The 20,841-nt window shown below is 42.5% G+C and overlaps 2 protein-coding genes across 2 annotated transcripts in view; one reads left to right on the top strand and one right to left on the bottom strand.

Annotated features, from left to right (window-relative positions):
* LOC131690597 (uncharacterized) overlaps nt 1-20,841 on the top strand; it is a 541,241-nt gene that overhangs the window by 61,680 nt on the left and 458,720 nt on the right. The gene's annotated exons all lie outside the window — the stretch shown is intronic.
* LOC131688089 (uncharacterized) lies at nt 4,081-10,203 on the bottom strand. Its single transcript, XM_058972241.1, has one exon. The coding sequence runs from the start codon at nt 10,201-10,203 to the stop codon at nt 4,081-4,083; it is 6,123 nt and encodes a 2,040-aa protein (XP_058828224.1).

Genomic DNA, 20,841 nt, shown 5'->3' with positions numbered 1-20,841 from the left:
ACTAACTTAGTGACAGGACTAATGATGCTATTTCCGAAAAACGAAAACGCTATTTGTGTTTCTGAGCAATCAGGGATCAGTATCAACTGGCTCAAATGGTACATTCCCCATGTTGATCGGAGATTTGTGCCTTGCTGTGATTTGTCTCTTCATCACTTCTTAATAGGAAGAATTGGGGCAGTGGTAAGGTTAAGGATAAGAAAAATAACGACATAGAGAACATAGACAATATGGAAGTATTCTTCACTTCTAAGAGAATAAAAGACGATTTTCTGTGAGCACCTCCAAGTGGATATTGAGATAATAGAACCAGAGTTAAAAATATTCAAATTCATTGAATGAAAATTGATCATATTCAGCCGCATTCATTTTCAATATTCAGTGACGCAGCTGAAAACGTCAAACAAACATACCGCCCATTCGTCCATGCAGATTTTCATCATTATTACACGAAGCGACTGTAAAACAACGAATCAAACGCATCAAAGTAGGCCGTGGCACAATGTAAGCGATGATGATTGTTGTTTAATAAGCTTTACCGGCATTTGAAAACATTTTCCTAGATAATTAGTTAAATGAATATATTGTACGACATTCAACTGAATGAATAGCATGGATATTTGAATGAATATTTTTTCTATTCACCGCGAGTCGCATCAGGTTCATTTTCAGCCGTCAAAAAAGAGCTTCGATTATTTTTAACTCTGAATAGAACAACAATACTACCGAAGAAATATTGTTTGTGAACTTTCGCCAGTGGCGGATCCAGGGAAGGGTCCGGAGGGTCCGGACCCCTGCCGAAATTTTTTAAGTTGTTGAGAAATTTTAAAATAGTTTCTATTTTAATTCGTTCTAAACTAAAATTCATTCCAAACCAGATTCGACCATCAAAAATGATTTTAATTAAATGAGGTTATTATATATTATGTATTGTACAATGACCATTTCAAAATCGAAAGTTCGGACCCCCCACGAAATTTTTTTCTGGATCCGTCCCTGACTTTCGCCGTGACTTTTCGGAAGGAATAGCTTTTTTTGCTAGAAATTCCAAAGATCGGTCGTCGATACTATAAGGCTCTCGCCTCGGAAGGTGACAAGTCCCAGATGTGGGCTTGCCTAAGCTCCGACTTCTGGTATGGGAGTGCTAGAGTGGCCACTCAAGGCCTCTTTAGTTCCGAGTCCCAGGGTGTTATGGAAGTAGGGGAGCTTTCGGATGTGTTCTAAATAAAGTACAAACTTCCTACCTTTTTTACAAATTTATTCTGGTTCGGGTACGGTGGTGATGACGGCAGGCAGCGAGCGACAATGAGCATGACACGCACCAGGCAGGTAAGTCGAACGACGTTCGGTGGCTACGGGGTCGGGAGAGCCACGAGGGTTTAGATTGGCTGGATCCCGGACCACGAGAATCGGGTGGTTTTACATTCAGGCGGGCAGGCTTTGTCGTACTTGGCGTTTAGCAGGTGAAATCAGGATGCAATCGTATCCTGCAACGGGGTCCTTGGCGATGAGCCGTTTCTTTTAATTTTGAAAAAAACAGCGACCTAGTTTGGAAAAGGACGTAGAGGTAAAGCTAATAATGTTAGTTCCTCTAAACTTTTTCCGCGAGGGCCGTGGCGATGGCACCTCGAACACGTCTTCCACTTTCTATCGTTCAAGTCCATTTCCTTCTCTTATCGTAGCCTCCTAGCCAACTCCCGCTCACTATATCTCTCACTCTCACTCTATTTCACCTAAACCCTGTGATCACCACACCTCTTCTTCACTGACCGCCCACTTTAAATTAACCGTTGCTCCTACGCTAGCTTAATACAATTTAATCATACGATTCACACATATTGAAAAAACTGAGTTACATTATGGTAACAATACTGAAGAAATACTGCTTCTGTTATTCAATTGGTTCTCAGAACTTTCCAGACAACTCTATTGTTCTTTACCACACTGACTTAGGAACAATAGCATATCATGGCGTTTCTGATCTCTGTACACATATTCATTTATGTAAGGAGAATCAAACATCCGGATACAAAAATGCATTTCTCCAGGGTGGTTACATATCAAATAAAGCTCCGTATTAGATTCACAAAGATCACACGAATAATACGCAGCACATTGAATAGTAGCCATGTGATAATTGAGTTAGCAATGCCCAGTGAGTGCCCTGAATAGAATAGTGTAATAGTGTAGAGTTTTTTAGTGTTTCGGATTCTCCTCGTCAGTAACTAACACCAACTTAATGCTAGTTAGACAATCTAAACCAGCCCCACATTGGCGTTAGTTAGACACTAAAATCCAAAAGGTCACACGTCTTGCGTGAACACTAAACAACTGGCTTGTATCAAGTGATGTCTCGATAGTAAGCACAGAGGTTCTATAGGATTGTACGCCACACCAAAAATCTGACGGGTATGTTTCCCTTACTTTTGGGTAAGATTCTATTGTCTTTTCGGTAACAGACCACCCAATTGCGGTATTAAACTCATATTCCCGTTGCTGATCATGTAAGTGCATCACACAACCAAAAAAATTTTCAGTATGTGTCAACCTCAGCTCTGTTCGTAGGTAGGATAATTCGGTCGATTTCTACATTAGTATTAGTATCGATTAGTATCAAACCACGCGGAATCCTTTCGGATTTCTGCCAAACGGAGGCTGGAATCTGCCCCAATATTGGCAGAAACCAGCCGGAATCACGGATTTTTTTATTGGGTTGGTTGCATAGTGAAATAAAAATTTTAGACAGTTCCCGGATCCGGACTAGTTCCCAGATCCAGACCAGTACACGGATCTAGCCCATCCCCTTTCCCTTTTTGCCTTTCTCATATAGAAAGATAATGCAATCACTCTAAAAATCGTCAACCTAATTTTTTTGACCTAAAAAGGCTTAGGAAGGAATATGCAATTGCTACTTTAAAATTAAAACTAGTTTAAATTTCTTAACAAGTTGAAAATTTTCGGCAGGGTCCGGACCCCCCGAATCTTCCTCCTTGATCCGCCGCTGGTTTCAAGCTATGTTTCAGTGTCGACACATAGTATCTCAAGATCTTGGCTGTCGATCCATTGTATGTACGTGCAAATCGTACTGAATATGTAATATACATTTCCATCATTGTATTGAACATAATCAGCTATGGAATCGTAGTTTGGACAAATGAGAAAGGCACAATTGCACCACTAGGTGGATTAAAGCAGGTTTTTTATTAAACGTTTTACTATTAGAGCTTTTTTCTCTTATTACCGTACAGCAGCGCATAAATGTGTACCATAACGTTTGATTCAATGATTGGTGTTACGCACGCTGCAGCGACAAGAAATAATCCAATTTTATCAATCCTCAATAAATGTTTATTTAGATTATAAAATTCCTAGGAAATAAGTAAGTAGATGTAAGTTGTAGATTTAAGATTGTAAACGAATTGTGCTTACGCTTAGTATTTCTTTTTGTCGTACAACGCTCCGTATAACCTTTACATATAATCACGCGTTGCAACTGTTAAAGTTCGCGGAATCTAGTAGTAAATATGCTTAGGTGAGATGGCTATGGCTACAGTTATAATAACTCACCTAATAGTTGCTCTCGCAAGTGTTCTTACACAGCGTAATACGGAGTTTCAAGCTATATTGATTCTGAACAAGTAAATATTTCGTTTAGAATATAAATACTAGTAAATTTTCTGAGTTCCTACCCTAAATTATGCACGAGCTGCCTATATGCAGCAACCAGCCACCTGTCCGTACTATTGTTCTTCAGTACTTAGCTATTATTTCAATTTAGGTTAAGATTTAGTTTTAATTAGTATTACAATAAATTTAAGTTAAGTTTAAGATTCTTCAAGTATTTTCTCACCTAGATATTTTAATTAGATTTAAGTTTCAATATATTCAATAGGAAACCTTAGATTTCAATTACTTAACAGAATATACGATGGGACGCCTAGCTATCACTGCGCATGTTATCAATCTGTTCTCTTTTTCCTCTCTGTCACTTGCGCTCGATCGATATAAGCTAGGTAGGTCACCTTCACCATCGCTGACGATCCCTCGGCTGGTGCACCCTCAGTACACTATCGGTGTCACTCAATGAACGGGGCAAATGGGGCTCGTTGGTCGATGTGGCGTAATCAACACTCCCCCCGTAATTCGTTGTAGATTCTTCCGCGACGCATTACTACGAACGCCTACATCAGGTACTGCGAGCTTCACTGTTGGTCTCTCGTAAATTCCGCCGCTAACAGTTTGCACCGTTGCAGATCGTACCTGTCCATCCGAGGCAACCTTTGTTGCTATGACTCTTCCCTTTGGCCAATAGTTTCGTGGGAACTTTGGATCGGCTACGATTACAATATCGTTAACTTCGATGGGCTTCATCGCCACGAACCATTTGGATCTTCTCGTGATGGTCGGAAGGTAATCTCGGAGCCACTGTTTCCAGAAACTGTTGGCAAGGATTTGAGAAGTTTCGTAGTTGTTTTTCAAGGCCCGAGAGCTGTCGTCGAAAGTGATTAGTGGTTTCAACCCGTTGGAGGATTGCAGGAGAAAATGGTTAGGGGTTAGTACCGGAGAGAGGTCGCCATCAACGGGAATATTGGTCAACGGTCGAGAGTTGACTATGTTCTCCACCTCATTCAGTGCGTTCTCGAGTACCTCGGCGGTTACTACCCTTGACGCTATAACCTTACTCAAGTTCTGCTTCACGGTCCTGATCAAGCGCTCCCACGCCCCACCCATGTGTGGTGCCGAAGGTGGATTGAATCTCCACTCGGTGTGCCTTGATGTGAACTCGGTCACTAATTTGTCCTGATCTATGTTCCGAATCGCCTCTTCGAGAACCTTTTCAGCGCCTTTAAAGTTGGTGCCTCTGTCACTATATATTACCGAAGGTGTTCCCCTTCGGCTGAAGATATTTCTCAAAGCCATAATGCACGAGTCCGTCGATAGTGAGTATGCGACCTGCAGATGGATGGCTCTAGTAGTGAGACAGGTAGCTAGAACACCCCATCGCTTCTCAGTGCGACGACCGATTGATACCGTCATCGGCCCAAAATAATCCAAACCTGTGTGAGTAAATGGACGAGTATAGGCAGCCAGCCGTGCTTCTGGTAAGTCAGCCATCATTGGAGGACAGGGTGTTGCGCTGTCGTTATTGCACTGCTGACATTCCCTACGCACTCTCCTGTAGACAACTTTCAATCGTGGGATATAGAAGTGCTGACGTAGTTCATTTACCACGGTTTCGTGATTTTGGTGATGGAACTGCCGATGAAAGTGCGCCACAACGAGTTTTGTTATGGTGTGTTCGTGGGGAAGAATTACTGGGTTGGAGGCATCTACATCGATGTACTTGCATCCCCCTGTCCGGCCTTGAACTCGAAGCAGATTCTGATTGTCCAGTGTAGGACAGACACGGTAGATTGAGCTGCTCTTCGGTATTCGCTTCTTCTCTGCGGAGAAGGCATTAATCTTCAGGATTGCCACCTCGTCCGCGAACACGTCGCCTTGGGCTATGCGATACAGATAATTTTCGGCTTTGACCAGTTCTTCGTGGGTGAGTGGTCCACTAAGTGGTCGCTCCTTTTTCGCCAATCGTCTCCAGTTGGAAGCTTGCCGAGCGAACACTGCAGTTCGGCGTAATAGCGTCGTCCAGCTTGAGAATTTCTCCAGCGCGATCAACGGTTCTGGTGCAACAATGTGTGTAAGTAGATGAGGACGAAGTTCTTCGTCAGTTGTTCCATACCGCCGCGAAGTTATAGGCCACTCTTCTACTGGTGTCGATAGGAACGAGGATCCCCGAAACCACGGACTTTGCGAGCTGAGATCCGGGAAACCTTTCCATTTAGTACCCAAGTCAGCTACGTTCTGTTTGGTCGATATCCAATGCCATTCATATACTTCCGTGCTCTCCAGAATTTCACTGACTCGAACGGCAACATATTGGCTATATCTTCTATGGTCAGAGATCAGCCAGCAGCACACGTCCCTGGCGTCAGTGTGGAAGAACCGCTGATTCACCTTAAAGCTCAGGGCAGTTTGGACGGCATTCGTTAGTCGCACTCCGAGGACAGCTGCTTGAAGTTCGGCTCGAGGAATGGACAAGAAGCGAAGTGGAGCCACTCTCGTCTTGGCGGCCACAAGCGCACATTCTATATTAGCTCCTTGTCGGAATCGCAGATAAACCGCGGCTGCAAACCCATTCTCACTTGCGTCGACGAATGTGTGTATTTGTACCTCGGCGTTAACTGAGATCTGGATCCGAAAGCATCTTGGAATTTCAACTTCTTCTACCTTGGGAAGGACTTTCAGCCATAGCAGCCACTTTTCGAACTCATTCTCTTCGATTTTATCGTTCCAGCCAATTCCAGAGCGCCATATATCCTGCAGCAAGACCTTGAGGTACATCAGGAAATGTGCGATAAATCCGCATGGATCGTACATCAGCATCAGCATTCGAAGAGCTTCTCTCTTGGTTGGTCGCCGTTGACCAGATAGGAGATCTTCCTGGCACTTCGAGGAGAGCTTAAAGGTAATGCAGTCTTTCTCTGTGTCCCACCACATTCCAAGAATTTTCTCCGTGGGAAGGCCATCATTGACGTTTAAGTTTTTATTGGTCACTGGTTTTTCATTCAGCGATAGCAGCACCGTCGATGAATTCGACAGCCAATTTCTCATTTCGAAGCCGCCTTCCTGGTGAATCATCTTGATGTCGTGTACGAGCGAAATCGCTTCCTCTTCCGTCTCGACGCTGATGAGCATATCGTCGACGTAATGCTGCTTGACTATCGCACGAACTGCGGCCGGAAACTCGTTTTCGTACAGTTTGGCATGCTTGTTTTTTACATACTGGGCCGTGCTTGGTGAGCAGCAGGCCCCGAACGTCATCACCTGTATGATGTAGACATTAGGTCCGCCTGTGCTCTCCTCGCGTCCCCAGAAAAACCGTTGACAATGCTGGTCCTCTTCTCGCATCAGTACTTGATGGTACATCTCCCTCAGGTCTCCGCAAACTGCTATCCGGTGTTCTCTAAATTTTATTAGCACGCTTAGCAGAGACGCTAGGAAATCGGGTCCCTTAAGAAGGACGTAGTTGAGCGAAACATCGTAAGCTTTCGCGGCGGCGTCCCATACCAACCTCGTCTTTGCAGGTTTGTTCGGGTTAACAACGGGGAATACCGGAAGATACCAGACCCTGGGATGCTGGATCGTGAGCTCGGCATCGGTAAGCTTCCGTATGTATCCTTTGCAGATGTAATCCGCGATCTTCGTGTTCAAAACTTCTGCCAGATGCGGATCATTCTGCAGCCGATGTTCCAGGCACTCCCAGCGCTTTAGTGCCATTGCTTTATTGTTCGGAAGGCGTACACCGTCGTATTTCCAAAGAAGGCCTGATTCATATTTATCCCCTTTCCGATGCGTTAGTGTGTCCAGCATTTGTAGTGCCCGTTCATCTTCTGTGGACATGAGCACCTTTCCCGATTTGACCACGCCCATACTGTCAAGGGAAAAATATTCCTTCATGGCCTTATGTAGATAATCTCCGTTTTCTTGGTTACATGAGCAAATATCTAGCATATGATTGTTGACGACACCGGTGCTGGACGAACTATGTGCGACATATCCGTAAACGCACCATCCTAAGCAAGTCTTGACCGCAACTGGTTCCTTTGTTTTATCTTCACGACTCTTCGTTACGTGGCCAAGCTTGGCGTGGTCGACACCGATTAGTATGCGTGGAGCAGTGTCACTATACGACTCGATGGGAAGTCCTTCGAGGTGCCGGAACCGTTTCTGCAATTCCGAAATAATCATCGTTTGTGGTCGCAGTTCTAGCTTGTTCACGGTACGCGCATCCGACAATGCATGTCTCATCGATTTGTTCGATGTGCCAGAAATCTGCAGACTGACCTTTTGGGACTTGCACTCCACTCTTTTCGTGCCACCAGTCCATTTTAGACACAAAGGTGCTATCTGTCCAGAAACTCCTAATTCATCTGCCAGTCCTTGCTCCAGAAGGGTCAGCTCAGAACCATCGTCGATAAATGCGTATGTATGTAATTCTTTCGACGGCCCGTATAGAACAACAGGAACAAACCGGAGAAGTACGCCACTGGTTTTAGTTTGATGGACATTGACACTGCTCTCGAGTTTCCCGCCGGGGATTAAAGAAGTGGATGGACCAGAAGTTATTGTTTCCGACTCGGACTTTTTGCTACCGTGAAGAAGGGGATGATGAAGGTATGTACATCCGTTGATTCCGCATGTCCTTTTCAGTTTACAGGGACTATTATGCCGTTGAAGGCATTTTCGGCAGAGTTTGAGTTCCTTGATCGTAGCCCATCTAGAGTCGTAGCTGAATTCTGAAAACCGTTCACACTTGGCTACCGAAGAGCAGGTTCCCTTACATACTCTGCACGATTGCGAGAAATCCTTTTTGTCCCTGGTTGGGTTATACGGTTGCTTCTTATCCGACTCGATATGCACGTTAAGCACGTTCTCCCTTCTGCTGCGGACCTTTGATTCGTCTTTCGGTCCGTTGTTCTGCGTTCCCATCACTGCGCTGGCATCTTCCGCCATCACGTACAACCAAGTGCTAAACTCTAGCAATGTCGGTACCGGATTTCCCCTAGTCGATCTTGCCCATTCCAACTTAAGTCCGGGCGGTAGACGTTCTACCAGCTCGTATCGCAGAGAAGAGCTGTACATGTAGTCACTTATCTCGCACGCTTGTATTGTGGCGCAGAGATTCTTCACCGAAAGTGCGAAATCGACAAGAGTTTCTAACTTTTCGACCCTAGGAGCTGGCAAATCTCTCACCTTCTGGATGACCGCTTGAATGATCGCTTCAGGCTTGCCATATAACATTTTGAGCGTTGACATCACGCTCGCCACATTGCACGGGTGCAGCAATTCGCACCTTACCCTATTCAGCGCCTCACCTTTCAAACATTTCCGCAATCGAAGCATATTTTCTTCGTTTGAAAAACCGCACATTTGCGTTGAAGAGTTGAACATAGCCAGAAACAATGGCCACTCTTCGGCTCGTCCGCTGAACTCTGGCAAATCCTTGGGAACGGCGTGACGTGCAGCCAATTGACTTCTATTCAGAAGATACATGGTATCGTCGCCATTATTTTCCGTGGGTTCAAGTCGATAACGTGGAGGATTTGGCGTTGAACCCTGCTCAGGAACAAAGTTGTCGACGCCACTCACCCTTCGGGTTAGAATACTAGGTTGTGTCCATTGCAAGTTGTGAGGAACTGGGCGAGGGGGATGCACCCCAATTTGTTGTATTGGACGTCCTCCAGGGTTTGACAGTGGAACGTGGAGGGGAACTTGTGACGTTCTTTCTCGATTGTAACCGATTGGTGGTTGCCCTTGACCGTAAGCGATGTGCTCTACAGGCTGCGAACTTATCGGCTGCTGTTCATTAGTCAATGTGGGCTGAAAATGGGCCTCACCTCTATCACCAATACGGTCCGTACCCTCTATCCACTCCTCTATTTGCGATACTTTATCGACTATTGACCCAACTTCATCCTCCTCACTATCGCTTCTGTATTTGTCGAGTATGGCGAATTTCATGTCCAGAAACCTCTGCTCCAAGGCTTTAGTCTCTTCCAGTTTGCGTAGCTGCAACTTCATCTCACGCCTTGATCGACTTCTGCTGGTACAGGTGCTCGACCTTGTTAGGGTATTGTTAGATCGCACAGATATTATATCCTCAGATGGTTCAGGTTCGTGTGTCGATTGTTGCTGTGAAGAACAGATATTGTCCGGATGGAGAGGATTGGTACTGTTACTAGTTCCACAAGACGGGCAACTCCAGTCTGTCTCTGAGACTGCTTCAGTAACATTTGCGCACGTGAAATGGTACCAGTTGTCGCATGAGTCACATTGGACCATTCTGCTATTATCCCGTTCATCGCACAGGGAGCAGTGATTATTTCGTGTGGACCGGCGAACTTTGTTTATCAAGTTGGCACCCGCGGCGCCTTGCTGGCTTCCTGATCCCGTGTTAAGTACAGGAACATTCATAGTAGTGTTGAAAGAGAGTCCAAGTACTCGTTCAGGTTGCGTGTTGATGGCTGCTGCATCGGTGTTAACAGCAACGGCATTAGCAATGGCGGCGGTACCCTTTGTCTGAATCGTCAGCTTAGCGGTTTTTACTTTTTTATTGGATTTTGTATTGGACTGTTTGCCCGGCATCTTCTCAGTTCCAATAAGCGAATTTTATAATATTACGCACGCTGCAGCGACAAGAAATAATCCAATTTTATCAATCCTCAATAAATGTTTATTTAGATTATAAAATTCCTAGGAAATAAGTAAGTAGATGTAAGTTGTAGATTTAAGATTGTAAACGAATTGTGCTTACGCTTAGTATTTCTTTTTGTCGTACAACGCTCCGTATAACCTTTACATATAATCACGCGTTGCAACTGTTAAAGTTCGCGGAATCTAGTAGTAAATATGCTTAGGTGAGATGGCTATGGCTACAGTTATAATAACTCACCTAATAGTTGCTCTCGCAAGTGTTCTTACACAGCGTAATACGGAGTTTCAAGCTATATTGATTCTGAACAAGTAAATATTTCGTTTAGAATATAAATACTAGTAAATTTTCTGAGTTCCTACCCTAAATTATGCACGAGCTGCCTATATGCAGCAACCAGCCACCTGTCCGTACTATTGTTCTTCAGTACTTAGCTATTATTTCAATTTAGGTTAAGATTTAGTTTTAATTAGTATTACAATAAATTTAAGTTAAGTTTAAGATTCTTCAAGTATTTTCTCACCTAGATATTTTAATTAGATTTAAGTTTCAATATATTCAATAGGAAACCTTAGATTTCAATTACTTAACAGAATATACGATGGGACGCCTAGCTATCACTGCGCACGTTATCAATCTGTTCTCTTTTTCCTCTCTGTCACTTGCGCTCGATCGATATAAGCTAGGTAGGTCACCTTCACCATCGCTGACGATCCCTCGGCTGGTGCACCCTCAGTACACTATCGGTGTCACTCAATGAACGGGGCAAATGGGGCTCGTTGGTCGATGTGGCGTAATCAACAATTGGCATAACCATTGAATCAAACGTTGAAAATCCATTTACAATATGGTTCGTTCAACAATAGATTAATACTACGATTACACTACGAGTTAAAACGTGTTTTAACGCTATCTTGACGACATTTTTCTTGTTGCTAATTATTATATCATGTTTTAACTCTATTGTGTAAACATAGTATAACCATTGTTTGGTATAATATCGTACATAACCACTGTCGTTTTTCCATGCTCGTCCATTCAAACAACGGGTCGTTAAGAACAGTCACCATACCAAAATGTGCTGTTTTCCATATACATTTGGACAACGTACCATTCAAGAACTATACAGATAATGGTAATATGCATGTTTTAGATCTAGCGACGCATAAAATATTAGGTGAAGAATAAAAATTCTTCCTTTCACATTTCAATTCTATCGATTGATGAAGATTTATTTTGTTACACGCCCTCTTCTAAAGAGAGCGTCGTTAACACTAAGTGGACTGTCGTTTTATATAATTGAGCTATCGCCGCATTATTGTAGGACTAGGATTTTTGATCATGTTAAGCTACAAGCTACAATCATGTTAAGCAGCGTAAACAGATATTCGTATAACAAAGACTACAAGAGCAATGTTAACCTCTAGCACAAAAGTACAATATAGTATACAAATCTTCAATATAGGATACTTGGAAGGTATTGGAAATGGCAACTAAAATGAGTATGATAGTATAATAGTTGAATTATAATGGTGGAATATATCAGTAGTATTCCCAATATGGTGAGTATTATATGAATAGTTTGGAAATGGTTCCAATGATTTCTGGAATGGTATTTATTTATACGGGTACCTCTCAAACAGATATCTGAGCTGCCCCAAATTATTGGGTGGGCATTTGCATCACCAATTATGACAAGAAACCCATTACAGCCACAATATGATACAACCGTTTGGAAACCTTCAGAAGGAGATGGTTCATTCAGTACCGAACAATAGACATATTTCCTGTTTATGTTATCAACAGTCATATTGACCGTAACAGTGCAGATACCGCGAGTTGTGAGGTCGGATATAAGACATGCGCCGATACCACTATTCGCAAGTATACATGCACGAGGCATTTCACGTGGATTTGTCATGCCATTTTTATTGAAAACTACAAAGACGGGGTTAAGTAGCTTTCCAACATAGAAGTTTCGTTTACGGAAATATGGTTCTTGAACCAAAGTTATGGGGGCTTTTCATCCCAGCACAACGCAGGATCGATTCGTAGGTGCTGTACGTTCATATTGAAGATTAATTTGTGCTACACTAACCATACTCGATCACAGCACTAAACATTTCATCATCAGCACTTGTTTTACAGCAACTAGAAGATACCAAACACGTTGCCTTACCGTCACCGATAGCACACACCGTAATGGGTATTAGGGACATGACCATCATTTGAATTTCGCGATCTACGAAGAAACAAATGTCCACTGTGTCAGAAAACACACCAAGGATACACCGACGACGCTCCGTGCGCGACTGGCATATTTTCGTCCTTTCAGCAATTAAGTCCTCGACACGGAAAAATGCCTTTACTTGAGGACTCCTGTTTTCTGTGGGCTATTATAACATGGGAGCAGGAACCCTGTGGATCAATTCTTGGTTGAGATACTTTAACCCGCCGGATGCCACATCGCTTCTAGACTGGCTTTGCCTGGAGAAAGATAATAGACTGTTATTCTTCCTAGAGGACCCCAGCCGAATGAAGGGATTAAAATGATTCGTTAGGTAAATTCTTCACTAAATGAATAATTTGATTGCTATATAAAATACCATATGTGCCATAAACATTGATATTGACAAAAAATTGTAGGGGTGAATTTGCAATTTTCCAGAATTCCTACATGTATTGACTGTATATTTGTAGACTAGACTAGACTAGAAGCACTAGGAAAAAACCCGAATTACCCCCAATCAAATCATTAACGCTAACAAGTGTAAATTTTAACCTTGGGGTCCTTTACTTCTTCATTCGGATTAGAAAAAATTCTTGAAAAAATCCCTATGTGCGAGAGGTTGGGAATCGAACCCAGAAGAACTACGTACATGGCAATCGATTTACCAGGTACACTATGCCCGCCAGGGTCTGATTCTTTGATTGGCCACAAATATATATTTGATATCAAATATCGAGTAGTTTAGAATTTTCTTTAGTTCTAGTTACACAAGAGATTACATTTTTAATTGCCTTTCCTCAAATAGATTTTTGTCAAAAAAGAATTTGTCAAAATTTTAGTTTTTGTTAAAATTTGGGACCCCCACTAGAATTCCGCACCCGCGGGGAACCACACCACTTCATCCCATTCGATGGGTATTGTATTTACCGAAAATTTAATAAAAAAGTTTTAAAAATCCGGATGGGCGATATTTGATATAAAGTGAAGATACATTTTTAAAATGCGAAACATGGTTAAGGAAATTATAAGACAATGATGAAGATTCCACAAACCGAGATTCACAGCTGATGAAACAAGTAATGTTTTATTTAACTGGATAAACGAAGCAAAGAACATCCAATATCTTAGCTCAAATATAACTGTCAAAACCAACAGGCAGCCGAATCTAGTTGCCAAAAACTCAGGTATCGAAAAGAAATAGCCAAAATGATCTATAGGTTCCCGAAGCACACCAGCGCAACCTTTGACAATAAAAATACATAGTCCTAAAATGTTCCGCTCTAAGCCAGGCGGCTAAACGGAACAAAATATATGATTTCATCATCCGACAAAAAAGTTCAACTCGTTGTCGGGTGGTAGTGGCATTTTCCTGCCATCCAAAGTGGAGACCTTCAGGGTTTGATGGAGTAAGTAATGTTCTCGTGTTGTGCCCAGCCGGGCGTCGTTTGCTTTCACACACGTGGACCGAATCCCACAACGGTCGCAAAATAATACCTACCTTACATAGGTCTGCTTTTTTCACAACGTGTCGGTGAAATCATAAATTGTGCGCCCGAGGTATACTGCGGCCTTGCATCGTCAAAGGTTGACCCGCTTGTCGTTTCGGGGTGGCCCTGGGGTGGAATTCGTGAGAATGTACATGATTGGAGACAATCAAGTATGGAGGGCAAGCAATTGCACACCAGAGAACTGTAACCATAGAGTTGTGGTTTTTAGAGGTGAGTGACGTTGTTGGTGCCACCAGGGACGATCGTTCCACGAACAGTGCTAATTTGCTGAAATCAGGTAGCAGAGAGCCACATTCAATTATTTCCTGTTTCAATGCGACATATTTCCCCGAATTCAAACATTTCTGAATTTCGTTATCGCCTGGCTATACGAAATTTTGTAAGCATTTTTAATTAGCTAATTCTCAATAGATGTCAATGTGACATTTTAATGAAAGAAGTTAGAGCTGTGATGTGGTTATGGAAAACCTGAGCTGATTTTCGGTGTAACGGCAGAGATCATCTCTCTCATCTCGACTTCACATATGGACCCTAGATGTTGACCCAGCGAACATCAATGAAGTAAATGTTTCTTAGAGAGTTGATTTTAGGTGTACTAAAACTGAGGTGACGAACAGAACAAATAGAAAACCATATAAATTTTTGGTGTAATTTTCTGTACATCAGTAATCCGAATTGACTCGTTCTGTGACTCTCGGTCCGATTAGTCTATCTTTCCAGTTCATGAATGTGTAACGTTGAAAAGAATAGTGCTAATCCGCTGCCAAGGTTATCTTACGCATTTTCCGCATCGTCGAGGTTTCAGTATTTTTCCTTTCTTTTGTGTTTCTGCGAGTTTACCGTAGTAGTAGTAGTAGTGCCAGTGAAGCAGTGTTTTTTAGTATGCCGTCTGGATACCGTTATATACACAAGTCAAGTAGCGCAGAATATTAAACTTCCCATCGTTGTCTATAGTACCAGCATGCACCGGCCAACAGGCCCGTGCAAGAATGACTTCCCCTGACAGTGGTTCATCTCAAGGTGAGATGGATGTTGAAACAAAATTGGTTCTCCGGCACAAATACACGCAATCTTCTTCCGGGCCAAACACAAAAAGTATCTGAATCTATTACAGATTTCTCGAGTCCTGACGGATCAGTATTCGGCCATGTCAGAAATATCGAAAATTCGACCCTGATAAGCTTCAGGTGGTTGTTAACAGTTTAAATCAGGCAAATGATATTGCTGGCTACGGGCCTTTTACGAAGGAGTACAGAGTGTGTATACCAGCTAACAGGGTTGAAGTCTGCGGGGTCGTTTCCGATTCGAGTCTGAGTCTGCTGAAATATGGGACTGACTGTTTCAAAGACCCCATGCTTAAACCAGTGAAGATACTGGAGTGCAATCGTTTGCATTCAGCATCGGTCGCAGCTGACGGGAACAAAACATACGTCAACTCAGACTCTTATCGGGTGACCTTCGGCGGCTCTGCTCTACCCAACTATCTCCTCTTTGACAAGGTTCGTCTACTTGTTCGCCTCTTTGCGCTGCGGGTCATAAACTGCACTAATTGCAAACAATTGGGACACATAGCATCCCATTGTAGCAATAAGGCCCGTTGTGGGAAATGGGGTGGGAATCATGCGGATGATTCCTGTGGAAGCGATCACGAAAAGTGTCTCTACTGTGGGGGAAACCCACATGATGTCCCGCGTACAAACAGAGTGAGGAGAATCTTAAGCGTTCCCTTCAGGGACGCTCTAAGCGATCTTTTGCAGAAATGCGTAAGATAGCTACGCCACTATTGGCCTCTACGAACATCTACACCAACTTGTTTACTGACGAAGGCGACTGTGATGAACCCCAGGAGGGAACACCTTCTGCTGTGCCTAGAAGCAATAGAAAAAGGAGGAACCTTTCCTCTCCCAAGCTTCATCGTAAAGGCCAGAAGGTGCCTCTTCATAGTCGTCACAAAATAACTACTCAAGGAAGTACTGATGCAAAACCGAAGCAAGTCGCTCTCAGTCTCAGAAACCTGAGCTCAGAAAAGGAGTCCCCAGCACTTCCAGGAACATAAAAAACCCCAAGAGTTTCCATATCTCAACCAGAGAAAGGAACCAGCGCTGGCTTAATGAATTTCTCTGACATTGTGGATCGTATTTTTACAGCACTAAATATTTCTGACCTTCTCAAAAGCATCTTGATAAACTTTCTCCTCGCAGTTAAAATATTTTTGATGTATTTCCTTGTAAAATGGCCCCTCCTTTCAGCGATTGTATCCTTCGATGGTTAATTCATCGAACGAGGTCACGGATTTAATCACTGGTCTACAGTGGAATTGCAGAAGCATTATCCCGAAAATCTATTCCTTTAAAATCTTACTAAACAACTTGAAATGCGAGATATTTGCACTATGCGAAACATGGCTTACTTCAGAAATAAACCTACACTTCCACGATTTTAATATTATACGCTTAGCCAGTTAGCCACCGACTCCCACGGTACGGCATAGGATTGCCTTCATGACGATAATGGATCTACCTCACTCCATGAGCTTTGCGACAACTTCAATATGACCATTTTGAACACGGGTGAAATCACACATTCCTGCCCCTCCAGCGCGTCCAAGCACCTTAGACCTGCCCTTCTGCTCGGCATCGCTGCGGTTAGATTGCATGTGGAAGGTAGTCTCTGATCCCCATGGCAGCGATCATCTGCCAATCGTAATTAATATTGCTAACGGTTCAGGGTCACCGAATACAATCAATGTTTCGTATGACCTCAAACGAAATATTGTTTGGAAGAGCTACGTGTTCGCGATATCCGGGAAAGTAGAGTCGACACAAGAGCTTCCTCCGGAGGAAGAGTACGGGTTCCTGAGTGGCTAAATTCTCAATATTGCGATTCAAGCTCAGACTAAACGTAGTACCTTCGCGGGCGTTCTCCATGGGTTGAGGGTGGAACAAAGAGTGTTCAGACGTGTACGCGGAGAAGGGTACTGCGTATAAGACCTTCCGGGACGACGGGCCAGCAGCCAGCTCCCGACAGTATGCGATGGCAGAAACGCGCATGAAGAGTTTGATGAAAGCCAAAAAACGTGTCCACTGGCGCCGGTTCGTCGACGGGCTAACGAGAGAAACATCGATGAGCACTGCTTGGGGCACGGTCCGGTGCTTACGAAACCGAAACAGTACTGACGAGAGCGTGGAATATTCAAACCGTTGGATATTCGATTTTGCCAAGAAGCTTTGTCCGGATTCCGCCCCGGCACAGAAGATCTACCGTGCCGCGTTCCCTCACAATAACGCGAACGAAACACCGTTTTGGATGGTGAAGTTCTCACTTACTCTTTTATCAACATGTAACAATGTAACATGTAACAATACAGCTCCAGGACTAGATAGAATCAAATTTAACTTGTTAAAGAATCTGCCAGACTCTGTCGAGAGACGCTTGTTGAATTTATTTAATAAGTTTCTTGAGGGTAATATTATTCCATGACTGAAGGCAACTGAAGGTCATCGTCATCCAAAAACCAGGGAAACCAGTCTCCGACCACAACTCGTATCGACCGATTGCAATGCTGTGCTGTATCCGAAAGTTGTTCGAGAAAATGATCTTGTTTCGCCTCGACAAATTGGGTTGAAGCAAATGGCTTACTGTCAGATACACAATTTGGTTTCCGCAAAAGCAAAGGGACGAACGATTTTTCTTATTTCGATTATAGAGGTTTTAACCTTAAGGTCATTCGCCTCTTCGGGTTAGAAAAATCTCTTATGAAAAATTTCTAACCTTATGTGCGGGGTCGGGACTCGAACCCAGGTGCGCTGCGTACAAGGCAATCGATTTACCAACTACGCTACGCCCACCCCCGGACGAACGATTGTTTTGCGGATTCTGCTAGATCTCAACTATTGGATTCCCATCGGGCCTGAGGAAGATCACCCAATATCCCGGTTTGAGATTTGCTGGCAAGTCGCGATCTTCTCTATATATCCCTCGTATGCACCTTCCTAAAAGCCATCAATATTCAGATTTAACTGCCCCTATTATTTTCTTATCATTTTCAAAAGTGCCCTCTTCCGCCTACCGTACCCCAACGATGGTTTGATGCGACTCCAAGACGACACAAAACATCTCTGTCGAATTACCCAACAAATACGATACCTTCAGCACAACATCACACGCGCAACGCAGTGTGATGCCGATCCGCATCTGAACCGTACTACGAAATCGTCTGGAGCAACCCCTGCCGGCTCGGGGAAGACCGCCCAGCGTCCCAATACATGATGCATCCGTCTGAATCTATAATATCATTACTATATACTTACCGTTGTTTATATCCCCCCCTGTCAGCCTTGTCCACCCTCTCTCCCCTATCTCTGATACACAGATGTAGGACTTCATCCCCCCCTCCTCTCCCTTGAATATCATCCAAAAACTTAATTGCCCTTTTTCTTTTCTAGTTTAAGTTGTTCAATATATATTCTCGTTAAGAAATGCCCAACAGTACCACTACTTAAAAATAGCCCTAATTAATCCCCCCTAATCTTAATAAAATTGAACCACTCCTTCTAGTTAATTGTAGAGTTATTAATATGCTTGTAAAATATTTTGTTTAGTTATCAAATAAACTAATTGAATAAAAAATATTACTTTTAAAGCCTTAATGTATATCTTAGACAAATGAAAAAAAGATTTTCTGAAAATTCTACTTTTATTAATTAGGGTGTAAATATTATAAAGTACTTGTAACAATATTGTCGAAGACTTTCGCTCCTCAACGTAGTTTTTTTTGTCGCTTGCGGTGAACGTGAATCGCTCAGCTGGAGAATATAGAGCTAAAACAAATGTTAGTTTTAAGCATTCATTAGTGAGGGTTGGTTCAATAATGGTGACGGTTTTCAGGTATTGAGAGTCCTAATTTGTTTTATAGCATTAGGGTTACTTATAATGGTTCCAATCAAAATTCTTTGTTCAACCACTAGCCATTGCGAGTCGAAATATGTTGCTCACTGTGAGGTCACTAAAAGCCAATATCGAAATAATTGCGTTGAGGTAGCGTGTTATGAAGAGCAGCAACTTCAGTTCCTGTTCTCAGATCGCCATGAAAATTTGAATAAACGCTTTAAATGGCATTTACTTCAAATGTACGCATTTTTTTCATTTTTTTTGGGTCAGCACATATATAGGGTGAAGTGCCTATTTTCACCATACTAAGGAGAACGCCTCACTAATTCATTAATTATTCGGCCTACAAACAATGGAATGCGTACAAATTGGCATCAATAGCTTTGCTTTGTTGTTACGTACCAAGATAATAACATACATGCGCTGAAAACAGTGAAATTCTCGTGTTTGAGCGCAACGAAAACACGAATCGAGTGCCCCTATTGTTGCGCTACCATTTGACTCAATGCGTTAAACAAAGATGGCAGACACTGCTCTAACCAACGGCTTCAAATGGGTAGCGTGATAATAGAAACATAGCGATAATGGGCTCATCACCCTAGTCCCTAAAAGGAAATTCAGTTTATCATACATAATGCATTGAATGAAGAACTTAAATGTTTTATTCATAAAGCATTAGTATTAAGTGGATTGTCCGCTTATTTTAAAGGGCATTGTTTTCGTTTTACCTATGATTTGATTTGATTCGACTTTCGAAAATTTTCGCAAAGATGTTGTCCCATGCCAATTTGATCGATATAATATCCGAGGATGTTGATTTGAACGTTTCTCTGAGGCCTACCACTGTTTTATGTTGTATGTGTTATCAAAAACATCGCGAAACATCGTGTTGGAATTGTTCTCAATCGATATAATAGTCGAAAAGAGTGTTATAAGAAATGTCTCATCACACTGTTAGGTGAATTAAAAGCTTTTTTTGTATTGAATCGCACTACAAATAATCGTGATTGAGTCTACCAGTTTCTGCTAGTCACTCCTAGAGGGGCTGTTGTGGTAGCATTTTGTTTTGAAGAAAATCTAAATGTAGGGATTATAAATGTTGTGTTGGAAAATACTCTAATTTGATTTTGGCATGCTTTGGTAGAATATACTTTCGATATGGCCTGTGTTAAGGCAAAGAGCGCCATTTTGAGATACGTGCTCTAAAAAGGTCTGTCGCGTCCAACATAGCACAACGCAAATAGCAAACGAAAGCAAATAGGTGTTTCTTTACTTGCTATGTTAATAATAAGTTATCTAAAATGCATTTTAACATGAAAAATACTAGAAAAAATTTATGGTGCTCAGTCGGGTTTGGCTTAACCCAGGCCATATATTTCATAGAGATTTGAGCAATTAAACCTTTTAAAACATTTCCAATTGTATTTTTTATCCTTTTGAGATTCCAATAATTCATTTGAAACATGTTGAAGTTTTTTCAGGTATTGAGAGTCCTCAAAAAGGCAAGCTCAAATTGTGACATTAAGGTGAAGCGATACCAAAATCACAACAAAGCTTCGGTTATGTTCGGCTATGTTCGGGTTACGTTCAGCATCTGTGTGCGGCTTGAACGTACTATGCCGATAGGAGATGGCACGCACACGCACATGCTTACATACAGTGATACAATTTCTAAGCAATCTGAGATAAGACTTTTGAGTTACAAACGATTTTGTCTTGCGCGCCAATGCAATGTTTTTATTTTGACGATGAAATAAAAAGAAGAAGCAGAAACGACGGCAGCCATTTTAGCTGCCACCTTGTAACTCTATTCAGCATGGCCTTAAGGAGCATTGCTCCTAAGACCCAATGGAAATCAAAAGCCTCCATTTTTCGTTTTATCAGTGAGAGAATCGATAACCCGAAAACGCTCGATAATTTGTAGTTCAAATTACAAGTTTATT

The sequence above is a fragment of the Topomyia yanbarensis genome, chromosome 3, assembly GCF_030247195.1.
Source record: "Topomyia yanbarensis strain Yona2022 chromosome 3, ASM3024719v1, whole genome shotgun sequence".
NCBI lineage: Eukaryota > Metazoa > Arthropoda > Insecta > Diptera > Culicidae > Topomyia > Topomyia yanbarensis.
Note: the sequence above shows the minus strand (reverse complement) of the source record. Positions and strands in the feature narration are given on the sequence as shown.